The sequence below is a fragment of the Eretmochelys imbricata genome, chromosome 1 (genome assembly GCF_965152235.1).
Source record: "Eretmochelys imbricata isolate rEreImb1 chromosome 1, rEreImb1.hap1, whole genome shotgun sequence".
NCBI lineage: Eukaryota > Metazoa > Chordata > Testudines > Cheloniidae > Eretmochelys > Eretmochelys imbricata.
The window spans coordinates 355,105,367-355,119,734 of NC_135572.1; the positions used below are offsets into that span (position 1 = coordinate 355,105,367).

Sequence of the window (14,368 nt, forward strand, 5' to 3'; positions counted from 1 at the left end):
CACGCAGGTGGAGCAAAGGTGGGTGTTGCCCTCAAGCCAGGTTACTAGGGCAGCCAGGTAGGGTGGAGCTAAGGTCTGAAGGGCTCTACAGGTACAGACAAGAAGTTGTCTTCAGCATGGAGGCGAAGGGGGCTGATGTGGTCAGAGCCACAAGCCAGGCCTCCTTCAGGAGAGGGCACCCCCCGATGCTGGGAATGCTCCGAAGCCCCGGACTGAAGGTGTCCCCTGGTGTCTGCCTCTTCCCTCTCACCCCCACCCCCCGTTTCGCCTGGTGGGGTGGGCAGCCCTGCAGCCCCAATGCTGAGCACTCCGTTGGGGCAAGCTGCCTGGGGTTGCAGAGGCTCATGCCATGTAATGCTCTTGTCACCCTCCCACATCTGCCAGCCCCTGGTTGTCTGAGTGGCCTGGCACGGGGGGGAGTTAGGGAGGGGGGTGATTTTGTGTGACAGGAGACGCGCTTGGCAGGAACGTTGGGATTCTTCGGCTCCCCCAGCTGCTGCTGCTGGAGTGTCCCTCTGTGGGAGAGGCCCAGAGCCAAGAGGCTATTAAAATCCCCCCATTGCTGTTGATGGTCACACTCAGAAGCAGCCCAGGGCTGGGGTAGCCGGGCAGGGGGCAGAGCCGGCGCTAGGCATAAGCAACCTAAGCAATTGCTTAGCAGCCCGAGCAGCTCAAGGGCCCCCCTGTATTAATTATTAGTACATGTTATGTGGAGGGGGGGAAATAGTCCTGCTTAGGGCCCCCATGGGGCTAGCCCAGCACCGGTGGAGGGGAAGAGGCTGCGGGTCGGGCTTGAGCAGCATCAGCAGAGCTGTGTATGTGTGAACTTCCCCAGCACCTGGCTTTATGCAAAGCTGTTACGGCCTCACTTTTCCGGGTCCTACATGTCCAGGCGTGAGACCCTCAATCGCCCTCCCTTACATTAGTGCCTCTCTTCACTTGTGGCGGGAATGACCTGCCTGGAGGCTGTTTCCTCTTGCAGGACAGTCCCAGCGGCGGAGAACGGTGCTGGCCCGTTTCCCTTTGCAGCGTTACCTGACGGGTTCCCCTCCATTTCCAGGCTCGTCTCGTGGCTTCTTGCTGGCTCCATGCGTCCCGGAAGCAGCAGGGGGAGATTAAACATTCTGCTCCAGCATGCGTGAGCCAGGCCTCACGGGCGGCCCTGACCTTCTTCTTGAGACCCGATTAGAGAAGATTAAAGCTGCTGGGCCAGTCTCTGCTGGGCGGCTATGGAGAAGAGCAGCTCCTCTGTGCTGACAGCCCTCAGCAGGGAGCAGGCTTATGCTAGGCGGATGCTATCTACCACCCCCAAGAGCATCCGGTCCTCCCCTGAGCGCCCCGAGCCATGCAGGAACCAGCCTGCTGCGTCAACTAACCCATCCCTGCTCCCCAAACCACTAGGAAAGCCCCCGCTCTGTGGGAGGGTTTTGCTGCTCAGTCTAGCGAGAGGCATGTGAGCCTTGGTGCCGGAGCTGCTCTGGCTGAGTGGTCAGGTCAGCGCTCAGCCGGCCAGTACCCCACCAAACTGCCCCACCCCCGTCAGCCGGCCAGCACCCCACCAAACCACCCTGCCCCCCTCAGCCGGCCAGCACCCCACCAAACCACTCCCCTGCTTAGGTTGGTGGTTGTGATTTCGCTTCTTACAAGATCAATGCAGCTTAATGCATGAGGAACCTGCTAAAAACACTGATCTCCAGGCACTGCCCACTTAAACCAAGACCTGGAGGAAGAGCATGCACCCGAAAGCAACAGAGCAACATGCCCAGAGCCCTCTCCTGCACCCTGAACCCCTCATTTCTGGCCCCAGCCCAGAGCCCGCACCCCCAGCCCAGAGCCCAGCCCCCCCCCCACAACCCAACCCCCTGCCCCACCCCAGAGCCCTCTCCCGCACCCCAAACCCCTCATCCCCAGCCCCACCCTCAGCCGGAGTCCTCACTCTCCTCCTGCACCCCGACTGCCACCCGGTGAAAGTGAGTGAGGGTGGGGGAGAGGGGATGGAGTGAGAAGGGGTGGGGCAGGGGTGTTTGGTTTTGTGCAATTAGAAAGTTGGCAACCCTAACTTCAGCTGTGACCTTAACCTTCCCGTGCACCTGCACAATGGGGCTCAACGTACAGCCCCCCACCCCCCACCCCAAACGCTTGGTAGCGCAGAAGGTGCTGGAGAAGATCTAAGCAGCCTGGTGACCTTGTCATTCTGTGTCACTCAGGCTGAATGTGCAGCTCGTTAACTAGATTTTTAAAATAGCGCAGCCCAAACCCTGATTAACCAAAGCAAGTGGCATGAGTGGGCCCGACTGGGAATTCAACAGCATGTGACCCATGGACTGCCTGGGGGTCCGGCAGAGTATTTATGTCCCCGAAGCTAGGCCTAGCTTTAAAATCAATTTTCTAGCAGTTGTCACTGACCCTGCAGTGGATTCAGCCGCCCACCGCAACATCCAGATGGCACAGAGCGATGTGGCTTTATCTGCAGGAAAACACAGAGCCCAGGTTTCCGTTCCCAGCAGCTCTCCGCTGAGGTGGCATCATGGAGTTACTCCTGCTTTGCACTGGGATGAGGCCCACGAAATCCAGGCGAGAACATAGGCTCATTACGTGGTCGAGCATCTCACATTTCTGTCTCACCTTGCAGCCAAGGTGCCCGAGGCACTGAACAGCATCCCCTCCTCTGGCCCTGGAGCAGGGACGTAGATGCCGGTCAACGAAGCAGAGCAACACGACAGCTGGGCAGGCCTTCGCCATCGCACTGCTCTGGTTTCATTGTGGGTAACTTGGTGCAGTTCAGACATGCGCTCCAACACCACGGTCCATGTAGGCCGCTTATCCAGGCCTGACCTGACCCTGCTTAGCTTAATAAAGCCAACAGGATCACACCCACAGCTGCTAAGACAGCAGACAACACTTGATGGGGCAGGAGCAGTCGTGGGCTTAGGCGTGTTTGACTTATTGCTCTGCAATGTCCTTGCGCACAGCCCACTACGCTCCGTTCCACTGTCCCTGTCGCTGGCAAAGAAGTCACTGGGTGACCGTGAACAGGGCTCTGCAAATGCTGCAGCCAGAGATGACAGGGAGCCTCTGAGCCCAGTTCAGGTTACAGGGACCAGTTCAGTCTTTGGTTTCACTGCCAGCAAGGAGCCCCAATGGTTCTGGTAATTTTGGTAATGGGTGCCTCTCCTCCAGCCGTTAGACTGAGACCCAGCCAACTCATCTCACCCAGGCTCACGGACAGCCCCTAATGGAGCGGAAAGGCTCCACAGCCCAGAGCCAGGGCTTCATTTACATGGTCAGTGCCCTATTGCGCAGCCAGCCCCATTGGCTGCATCCCAGCGTGCAAATCTCACAGCTGCCCTCCCGTTTCTGCTCCAGTTCCTTTGGCTGCATCATAGCACATGCGTAAACCTACCCGGCCTCCCATTCTGCCCCAGCCCGATCGCTGCATCATTGCACCGGTGAATCCCAGATTGGTGCCTGCCTACCTCTTTCCCCCTGGATCCCAAGTTCATCTTCCCACTGGAGCTGGGGAAGCCCGCACAGGGGTACGGCCCTGAAGTTTCTCCCATATGGTCCCATTTTCCCAGCGGCTAATTGCACAATGTGATGAGCGGAGGGCTCTGCCCTGTGACCTGGGGGAGGCTGCAAACACCAGCCACCTCGCCTCGCCTGGCCTGCTCGTAGCAATGGTGGGCGACAGGCAACAGGCCCACACGCTCGGGGCGGGGAAGGGGGGGATAACCTGCCCTCCAGCCTCCTCAGCGACAGCCCATGGGACAGGTCTGTCTCCATTGTTCCACCTGAGCCGCTCCCCATTAACCTTCCCCCCTGCCAGGGCCTGACTCCTAAACGAGGAAGGAAGGAAAGGGGGAGTGAGCAGCTTTCTCCCCGCTCGCGGCTGGCAGATGCCAGGCACGCTCCTCTAGCCGGCCAGCACCTCCCAGTCCCAGTAACCCTCCCAGCTGTCTCTCTCATGGCTTCAGCATCTCATTCCCAAGTCAACAGGTGATTTAGCCCTCTCCCCCTGCCTGCTCCCTCCAGCTATAGCAACAAAGCCTTGCACATGTTTCTTTTTCGTACAGGCTGCTTCTGCGCAGGACAAAGTGGTCGTGTTGGATGAAACTCTAGGAACTCACTGCAGCCATAGGCTTAAGGCCAGTGGTATTTTTGCAGGGGAGCAGAGATGGAGAGGCACCAACAGGCGTTAATAGATCCATCTTCTATGTATCGCTTGTGTGTTTAGTAGGGGCGTGCTCCGCCTTGGGGAGAAGAAACATTTCTCAGTGGGGGGTTGGCGAGGGCCAGTGCAGGGGAGGGGGCGTGTTTACAGAATAGCAACGGTCAGCTCCTGTGCCTTATCCCCTGCAGCTAGAATCACCTGAAAGGAGGCACCAGAGAACTAAGAACGCAAGGACAACCTGCACTAGGAAAGCTTTGTTGCCCCCTCATGGCAGGTCCCCGTCGGAGAAGATTCTACGACCCTGAGCGGCGTTACTCCTTTAGCTCAAGTGACGGAGGTTCAGACTTTGAGAGCTGAAGGCCCCGGGTTCAAATGCTGCTGACGGCCCAGGCTGTGGAGAGGCTTTAAAAAGGCAGATAACTCAGTGCTCGGTCACATGTCTGATCTCGTGCTGGGAGAGAGAGATGACGACTCCAGGGGAATGGGAGATCTCTGGCTGGCGGAGAAGGAATTTAAAAAAGGGAGAGAGAAGTGGGTGAAAGAAACGTTTATGAGAAAGATTCTCGAAAGGATAGCAGCCATTAATCAGTTCTCTCTTAAGGGCTTTGTAGGGGGGCAGATATCTGTGCAGATTTTCCAATCCCTCAGCAGAATCTGGAAGAAACTGTACACAGAATTTAACATTCTTTACAGCTGGCAAGCAGCCTTAGTGGTCCTGGGGAATGGGGAGGAAACAGCAAGGCTATGCACTGTGAGAAAGGGCATCATCTCGTCTGAGCAAGTCACACTGGTTGGAATGGGGCAAATGGGTTCTCCCTGGAGGCTGAGGTGACAGGACTTGAGGAGTGGGTTTTGGGGTGCAGGAGAAAGAAGGGGCGAGATGCGCTCTGTTGCAGCTCAGCTTCTGGCTGGGATCCTGGCTTGCTACATTTTATCATCAGATCAAAAGGAGGAAAACCAGGGTAACCCATGTGCTTCCCCTCTCACGTGTGTACACGTGTACTCAATACTTGTGCGTTAGCTCTCCCTCCTGCTTGGAACTGCACTATTTGAGAGAAGAGCTAGCCCTTGTTATCCTATAGCTGCATTATCCGGTGAGCACCTATCTCTGGGGTAGAACTTGGCAGTTCTTCAACATTACAGAAGAGTTTTGGACAGAAAGGGAAGAATACCACCTGAAATAAAACTACGGGAGGGAATTTACAGAAGCAGAAAGGTATAGTCTAGGGTTATGAATATGCCCAAAACATCAGGGCTAACAGTGACCAGAAGTGGTCAGAACCTTGGTCTAACATCCTCTCTGCCAGTTCAGCACCACAAATGCCATGCTGGGGTATTGGATTGTCAACAGCCCAAAGGAAAGTGTGTCACTTGCTGAATGACCAGGGCCGCTTTAGTTTTCCCTAGGAGCCTCTCATCCCAATATTGACCAGAGTGGACTCTCCTGATCATGGGGGATATGACAAAATCACAGGCCAAGGCAGCATGGCTGGATCCGTTGAAAGATTTAGCAAATATTTTGGCAATAGGACATAGACAAGGCAGTTCAGTGGCCTAAGCCCTCAGTATATTTAGATTGGAAGTGCTTCAGGGCAGGGGCTGTCTCTCACTGTGTGTTTATATTGAGCCTAGAACAATGAGGCTCCGATCTCTACATGTTACTGTAATACAAATACATTAATACTTTTACAAACAATATTCAAATAAAGCTTCCTGGACCACGTTTCTGGGTTGAGTCAGTGTGCAAGTTATTTTCCCCTCCCCTTCTTAATCGTTTCTGATCAAGCTCACATTTAAAACACGAATAGGAATCTATTTCATGCTATATATTTTTTTGAGCATCTAAAGGATTTCCACATTTAGTCTGAATCAAGTACACAACTGAGACGGCAGATCAAATCTGGGTAGGAAACACGTAATGATTCCAACTGGAATTTGGCCAGGACAAAAGCACTAATTGATACTTAGCACTTATCATTTTAATCGGCGAGTACATTATAAATATTAACTAACTAATTACTAGGGCCAACTCCATGATCTTGCAAAAAAGTGCTGTGGGATCTTTAACGATCAGGCAGGATCAGGGCCTTGGGTTTAACATCTCCTCCAAAAAGTGCCCCTCAGCCAAAGCCCTAGCATGACATTGAACAACAAAGAAGAATGTCATCTTTCAAGTTCCCAACATCATTTCCGTAGGCTAGCGCATGGGTCTAGAACCTGAAGGGGACTATGAACGAAAAAGTGAGACCCATTTGCCTAAATTCATTGTTCAAGCTGAGTGACGTGCAAAGAGTAAACAAGTGAGTTTTAAAAAATGTTCACTTAATAATCTAAGGCCTGGATCATGCAGACTCTTATGGCCACACACAGCTTTACTCAGTTGAATAGTTTTATTGGAGTCAATGGGATTACGCACCTGAGTCAAGTTACTCAGGTGTGTGTAGATGTCTGCAGGGAAAGGCCCTAAGATATTAGCAACATGTAAGCAACAACAAAAAAAGTTACTATACATTTACCACCTGATAGTCTCCCTTTTAAAAACATCTTCCCTCCATTTACCAAAACTATGCAAAGACCTACAAACTGAGAGACTCCAGGTGCAGACACATTTGTAACAATTTATTGAATGAGGCAATAATAGACAGAATGGGAAAACAACAGGTATTCCATGCTCTGCTACTTGACTGTTTGGTTTTCTTTCCTTTTTCTGGGGAGAATGTCTTAGACTGTAAGAACGTTATTTCATCGCCAAAGAAACACTGACTTTAAAGCCACTGGACATCTTCACAACGACAATAAAAAATAATAATAGTTAAAAAAAATAAATCGGAAAAGCAGGGCTGTTTCTACGGAAATGTTTCCCTCCCCTCCTTAAAGTACAGAAAAACATATACAAAGAACATTTGATATTTTCATATAAAACAAGTAAATACAAGAATCTGAAAACTTTCTCGAAGGTGGAGCAAGACGTGGAGAATTTTGTTAAATGGCCACTTAAAATAAAAAAAATTAAATACCATGCACAATTGCACACACCGAAGGCGGGTGTGGCTAAAAGGAGGGAGGAGCTTGCCTGGGGGAGGGGCAGTGTTTGTTGGTTTTGGGAAGCAAAGGTTTGGCCCATTGGAAAGTCAAAGTAAAATCAGCCACTGAAAACACACCAGGCGTTTTTCTGTCTAGAGGTTTTCACATGAAGTAGATTAAAAAACTAGCAGCAGCAAAGCCGTGCTGGAGATGCACATACAGCAGAAACAGGTGCATGACCTGGGGAACGCGAACTGGGTCAGGGGGCTATGGGAGGAGTCGGTTTGACCCTCATATTTATTGAGCAAGGAAATACTGTGGGGATTGGATATTCCAGGATGGGTAGAGGCTGTGATAGGGGACGTCTGTTTCATACAGTCCTATCACAGCTCTGATAATACCAGTGACAGACATAGCTCAGGTGAACTCAATGTACCTCTCAGCAACGGGGCTGAATAAGATTCAGGTATAAAACGAGTCCTGGGGAGATGCAGGGGAAGGAAGAATTTGCCCTAGTCAGTAACTCCTCACTTTCTTAACAGCCTTCCCCTTCCTCAGCACCCCAGCCAAAGCCCCCCAAGAGAGTCGCCACTGCAGTCTAAATTTACAAACATGAAAGAATAAAGAGAAAGGTCTAAAATGTCAGCTCCATTTCCATAGCAGAGAAGATAAGGGCAGGTCTTGAGCGTGGATTACAGGAGAGCAAGGCAGGGGCATGGGTGGAACTCTCCATGGAAACTTCAACTTAAGAACTTCAACGGCAGAGTTTTCCTCTCTTACGGGGACTGCGGGGTAATCAATTGCTGTCCTCTGAGGAGCTTTATCCCTTCAAAAAGCTATTGCTGCCCCTACACAATCATGCCTGCGCCTTCCCCGAGGAGAGACTTTTTCCAAACGCTCTCTCTCGCTCTCTTTTGAAACCGAATTCTCAAAGCGACGGGGCAGAGGGGCCGACCCCGGGAGCCACCACAGAACTCGCTGCCGGTTTAGCGGGCAGCAGCGCTGTTGGAACGGTCTCCAGTCAAGGGCACAGCCGCTTCCTACAGGGGGTGGCAATCTTCCCATCTTGCCCTGATTCTAAGGAGAGAGATTTCATGCGGGGGTTTGGGGGTGTGTGTGTGTTTTGATTTAAATCTCCTCAGAATGAAAGTCCATTACCAATTGGCTTTCCACTCCCGCAAGATCAGCGCGGCACTATAAAAATGCACTTAACACATCCTCTGCTATTTTGTTTTTCCTTTTAAAAAAAGGTTAACGAAACCTTTGCTTCCAAAGTGGAGAGACTCAATACCACCTGATTGCATCTCTGAAGAGGCGTAAAAAAATTATTCACGTAAGAGACGAGGAAAAACATCATCATGATCCTGCCGGGGCAGTGGCATCACTGTTCCAAGGTCACAACCTCCACTGCCTGACCATCCATGGTGACGGCACTGTCTGCTATCCTCGTAGTAACGGGAGCCATGGCGACCTGAACGGGACCATTCCCCTGGGCAAGGCTGGTTACCACCGTCTGGTACATGCTGACGGGGATCTGGACGAGCCCTGCGGAGACAAAAGTAGGCGATGGGATTTGCAGATAGTTCAGTCATTTCAACTGGACAAATCAAAGGACTCAAGCATGTTTTGATACATCTTTTATCATGCGTGTGTTGCTATTATTTACATAGCTCCAAATCAGAATCATACAGTTTAAGGCCAGAAGGGACCAGATCATTTAGTGAGATCTCTTGGCTATCACAGGCCACCAGCACCATTCAGCACCCAGACACTAACCCCAAAATTAGATCAAAGTATTACAGCCCACAGGAGACTAAACTACTGTGTGCCACAGGCAGAGAACAGGAAGGACCGAGGTGCACCAGTGCCCACAGCCCCTGCAATGGCAGAAATACCCTGATGATCCTGGCATGTGACCCACACTCCAAGCCACAGAAGAAGGTAAAACTCACACCTGGTCACTGCCAATCTGACCTGGGGGGAAATTCCTTCCTGACCCCCACATATGGTGATCAGTGAGACCCTGGGTACATGAGCAAGAACCAGGTGGCTAAGAATGTGAGAGAGAGACTGCTTGGTGCCGTCTCAGAGCATTGACCCTCCCTGTGCAGTGTCCCATCTCCAGCCATGCACACCCCTGGTGCTTCAGAGGAAGGAGACAAAAAGACAAAACAAAAAAACCCACCCAACCACAGAATACATGCGGGGAGGAGAGGAAAGAGATCCCTTCCTCACCCGCACAGGTGACCAGATGAGCTCTAGGAACATAAAAGACATGCACTGAAAGGGACCCCACGGGCTGCTGAGCCCTGCCCCCAACCATCATAAGCTATCCTGTCATACAATCCCACTCATAAATTTGTCCAGCTCTCTCTCAAAACGAATTGTTTCTCCCACAATTGCTATTGAGAGGTTGTTCTAAAACCTCATTCCTCTGCTGATTAGAAACCTTCTTCTAATTTCTGGCCTGAGTCTGTTCATGGCCAATTTATGCCCATTTGTTTTGGTGCCAACCACTGTCCTTTAGCTTAACTAGCGGTTCACCCTCCCTGGTGTTTAACCCCTAACAAATTTGGAGCAAGTATTCAGATCCGCTCTCAGCCTTCATTTTGCTATGCTAAATAAGCCATGCTCTTCCAGTTTCTTCTCTTAAGATAGGCCCTTCCTTCTCCTGATCGTGTTAGTAGCTCTTCTCTGTGCCGGTTCCAGTTTGAATTCATCTTTCTTGAATATGGGGTACAGAACTGTACACATATTCCAGAGGAGGTATTCCAATGGGTACATGGTGGCATACACGGGGAGAAGGTGTGGCCATGAAACAAAGGCTCTAAGGGCCCACAGTGCTACACTGCAAGAAAGGTGAGTGATTGGAGTTGGAATGCGTTGAAGAACAGGCTGGTTTCAAGGTGCACGGGAGCTCTGTGTATACTGACTGGGAGGCTGGTTCACATATCAGTATGCAAAGGCATAAAAGCAAGAGTAAGTGATGGGGACCTAGGAACTGGACAGGATCAGGGACTGGCCAGAGCAAGAGTGGAAGGGACATATTAGAGAAGGGAAAGTGGAAGTGGGGGCCCTGGAGGGGAAGAGGGGAAGGCTAGTATAGGATTCAGGAAGGGATGGGGAGACCCGTTTAGAGCAGCTGGAAAGTGACTTTGGCAGTAACCAAACACCTTGTCATTGTTAAACCCAAACCAATTTTAAACAGTGCAATTTATTTCCCAGTTGAGGCTGTGTGTTAACTGTCTGCATTTCGCTCAGCTGAGAAAATGAGACCGGGCTGGTCAGTTTCTCCCCTGAGCCTCTCACTTTAGTACAAGGATTCCAGACTGCTTGTAAATTCTCCAGCCCCACCCAGCCACGAGAGCAAAGCTGTTTTCATTCAGATGTTAAGGAACATGTTCATGGGGAAAAAAAAAAAAAATCTGTTATCTGTGTTGTGTCCCAAGCTGCCTCATGGATCAGACTAGACAAGGTTCCTAGTACTGAATTTGGACTTAACATGAGCGAAGGCGAGAAGAGAGAGGAACAGTCTGGATTAAAGCTGGACAAGGTCACAGAAATCAGCCAGTAACTCAGTTTGTGGACACATCTTTGGGCCCGTGCAGCATGAATTCAGCTCTCTTATCCATATGCATTATGATACAGTCTTCAATTACATAATCATGTACTATTTTTTCCACGGGACTCCTGCTTCCGTCAGTGAATGGATAGTTATTCAACATCCCTTTTATCTTCCACATTCAGAGTGTTGCCTGAGGTTTTGTTTAAGGCACGCCATTCAAACCCTGCTCTGAATACAAAATTATTCATCTACTCATGGTGTTTCTACGGCACTTTCACCATGATGGCTGAGTGCTTCTCACACATTAATGAGGTACGTGTGGTAAGGTGGTGGTATCCCCATTTCACAGATGTGAAACTGAATGATTAAGGCCAAAATTATCAAAGGTCGCCCCTATTTTGGGTCTCTGACTTTAGATGTCTCAGGCCTGATTTTTCAGAATAATTAGCAATTTTATATTTCTATCTTAAAAGCACAGCTCGCTTCAATCAACTTCAATAGCAGGTGTGCGTACACAGCATCCCTCTAAATCTGGCTCCCAAAGTCTCACATCGGGCACTCAGAAAACGAGGCACACGCAATTAGTGGCTGCTTTATGACAAGTTCTGTTTAAGTGATTTGCTCAGGAACTGTGCAGCAGAGGCCCGGAGAGAGTCCAGTTCTCTAGGGGCACCCATCAACTGCCTTCACCATGAGATCATCCTTTCTCTTCCTGCAGTCCCCTGCTTCATTCACTACACACCTTCCAACTTCCACAAAGAGAAAGGCAGGAGTCTTACAGACAACAGCCTGATTCACTATACAACCATCATTCGTTCCCAGAGCACCAGTCAGCCTGCCCCTTTATCCCTAGAACTGCCACCCGCCGCTCTGAAATAAACCTAATTTCTTCCTATCAGCTTTTCTTCTTTTAGCTATCGACTCCTGCTCTCATGATCATTTACACTGCTACGGTTTAAGGTCCAATTATGTGTCTGTAAAGCTTCACGCTCACTTCTGGTGCTATCGGAATAATCCTGTGATGTGGTATGACAAATTCAGGTTAGTTTACTGCTTGGACAATAAGAAAATGTATTAAGGCCCCAGAGGTTTCTGTACAGTTTGGGCAATTAAGTGATGTACAATAATTGCAACAAAGGTGCAGCCTCTTGCCTTCCAGTAACACCGTGGTACATGCACCTGGATGCAGGGCAGAGCAAGGGAAAGCTGTAGCAATTTTGGCTAGACTATGGAATCCTAGAAATTAGCAAAGGAAATGACTTATTAGATCATCTAGTCGATGCCCCTGGCTAGTGCAGAATTGTCCCTTACCCAGACCAAGTTCAAATCATTCTGGATAGCTGGATCTTTGATCCAGGTTTTCCAGACAGAGGAGTCTACTGTCAAACCACTATCCTGTTTGGGCAATTTGACTCAGATTTCACTAGCCGAGGTCAGGACCCCTATCCCCAGAGGACACTATTTAATGACAGGAGGCAGCAGAATGTGTTTCCGTGTCCTCGGGTCACTTTTTGTGCAGACAGAAAAGCTTGTGTCTTAATCATGCTGGCCAGGAGGGTGCCCCAGAGTTTGAGAGGGCACAGAGTTCAGTAATACTTTGCACTGCGCTAGCCCCTTTCATCTGCAGATCTCAACACGTACTGCAAACAATTAAGACTCACAAACCCCCTAGGAAGTAGGTATTCGTCTGCCCACTTTACAGATGGTACCAAGATCCAGAGGGGTTAAGTACCTGCCCCAAGGTCACACAGCGAGTCACTGGCAGGATCTGGAATAGAGAGAAGAGACCTGCTTCCCAGGGCCCTACTGTAACCAACAGCACCACCCCCGTAAAAAAAAAAAGAAAAAAAAGTCTTAGATGGACTAGTCAAGAAAACCTTGCAGACTTCAGTTTGTAGAGGAGGCAGGCAGCAACCCGGAAGCTTGGCCTTAGGCCAGCATGGAACCCGAGCACCTACCAGACACACAAGAAGCTGGCAGATCTCCACTCCGGGCAGCTAGACTTACTGGTCCTAAAAGTTCTCATTGTGCCACACTGGCCGAATGGGTCTCCTGGCCTACTTAGGAGTGACATTCCAAAGACTCCGCACAATGCAAGGGACTGACTCTCTCTTATTGGCCAGGGAACACGCAAGGTTACAAAGCTTGACCCCCCTGTGATGTACAAAGGGGAGCATCGGCGCACACTAGGATCCAGCCGTTGCCGGCCAGAGAAAGGGTCTTTACTGAGAGGGGGAGACTGAATGGGCTCAGTCTCTCTGGGAAGGATGGATTCCTGGTATCAGGGGTGTAGTCAAGCCCAGCCCCGCCTCCGACACAGCAATACCTTAGAGCAGGGAATTATCCATGAGAGAGAGGCGCCCTTCTATGTGGGATTAAACTAAATCGCCACAGCCTCTGAGGTAGAAGCCTTTTTGACAGTAGTGGCAGTAAACCAAGGAAGGAGACAGGCGATGGCTGTAAAGTCTGCTGTGCATTAAAGCAGAGATGATCACCCTTGGGAGAGATACGATTAAATGGCAGATACACCGTAATCAGGTCTAGGATTGTCCCTGCACTGCATCTGCTAAAACCTGGACCCTGATTAGCCCTAATCTAGCTGGCACATGTTAATCTAAAGCATGGGTTTGGGATCCTTTCAATTGTATTAAAAAGGCAATCCCTTACACAAAACTTTTGGGGCTATGCAAATACAAGTATCTGCAAAGAGGGAACAATTCCTTGAAGGAGATATGGCTATTACTGAGAGAGACAGCAGGCAGAAATCATCATACTGCTTCTTGCCAACAGATGGGCGGGATACGGCAGAGTTCCATGGCGCAATGCCACACTTCAGCTGCGCACACAGTTCAGATCTGCTCCTGCCAGGTGAAGGCCCATAAACAAACATTATTAATAATGCAACCAACCCGCACAGACAACAGAAGGTTTTCAAAGCAACGGAGTGCAGAGATGGAGCAGGGACATACATTCACTCCTCTTTGTGAAGGGATTTTCTTCCTGAAACCATACCTCACCCACCACTACTCACTAACAACATGGCCTCCAGCCATTCTGCTTCCCTCCTTCAAATCCTCATTCAAGACCCACTTCTGTCATGTTACCTATGTTATTTGTGTTGGGATAGGGCCCAAAGGCCCCAGTCTTGATCAGGATCCCATCTTGCTGGGGACTAAACATAATGAGTGTGTTCCTGCCCCAACAAACTTAAGTCTAAATGACAAGCAGATGCAACACACGGGTAACAAACGAACAGGAAGAAGAGGAATGGTTATAAGATCCATGTACGCAGGCCAGCTGTGTGCACAGCTAGACGGCTTAGAGACAAACTTTTAAAAATAAATGATTGGTTTAGACCAATAAATCAAATCTGAATCAGCTGTCCCCGCAACTTGCCACTTGCAGCTACCTGTGCCTATCACTGTGAAAGTGGGTCTTGAAGGATAGGAGAGTGGCTTTATGGAATAGTTCAGAGGGGACTTTCTAAGGGGCAGGCTGGAAACAAGCCCAAAGGAGCCTGTGGGAAATGCAGAAAAAGGCCAGCGTCACTGGCAGGGGAATGGGGTTCTGCGACAGGACTCTAGAGTAGATTAGCAGGAAGGAACAGA

General features: G+C 50.1%; 1 protein-coding gene across 5 annotated transcripts in view; it reads right to left on the reverse strand.

Moving 5' to 3' along the window:
• Positions 1-6,775: 6,775 nt before the first annotated feature.
• The window catches only part of NRF1 (nuclear respiratory factor 1), a 106,606-nt gene continuing 99,013 nt past the window's right edge, over positions 6,776-14,368 (reverse strand). For all 5 annotated transcript variants that reach the window (XM_077837562.1, XM_077837525.1, XM_077837554.1 and 2 more), the window contains one exon: positions 6,776-8,740. In XM_077837562.1, coding sequence (XP_077693688.1) covers positions 8,577-8,740 — 164 coding nt within the window. In that variant the 3' untranslated portion in view covers positions 6,776-8,576. The remainder of the gene's footprint in view (positions 8,741-14,368) is intronic.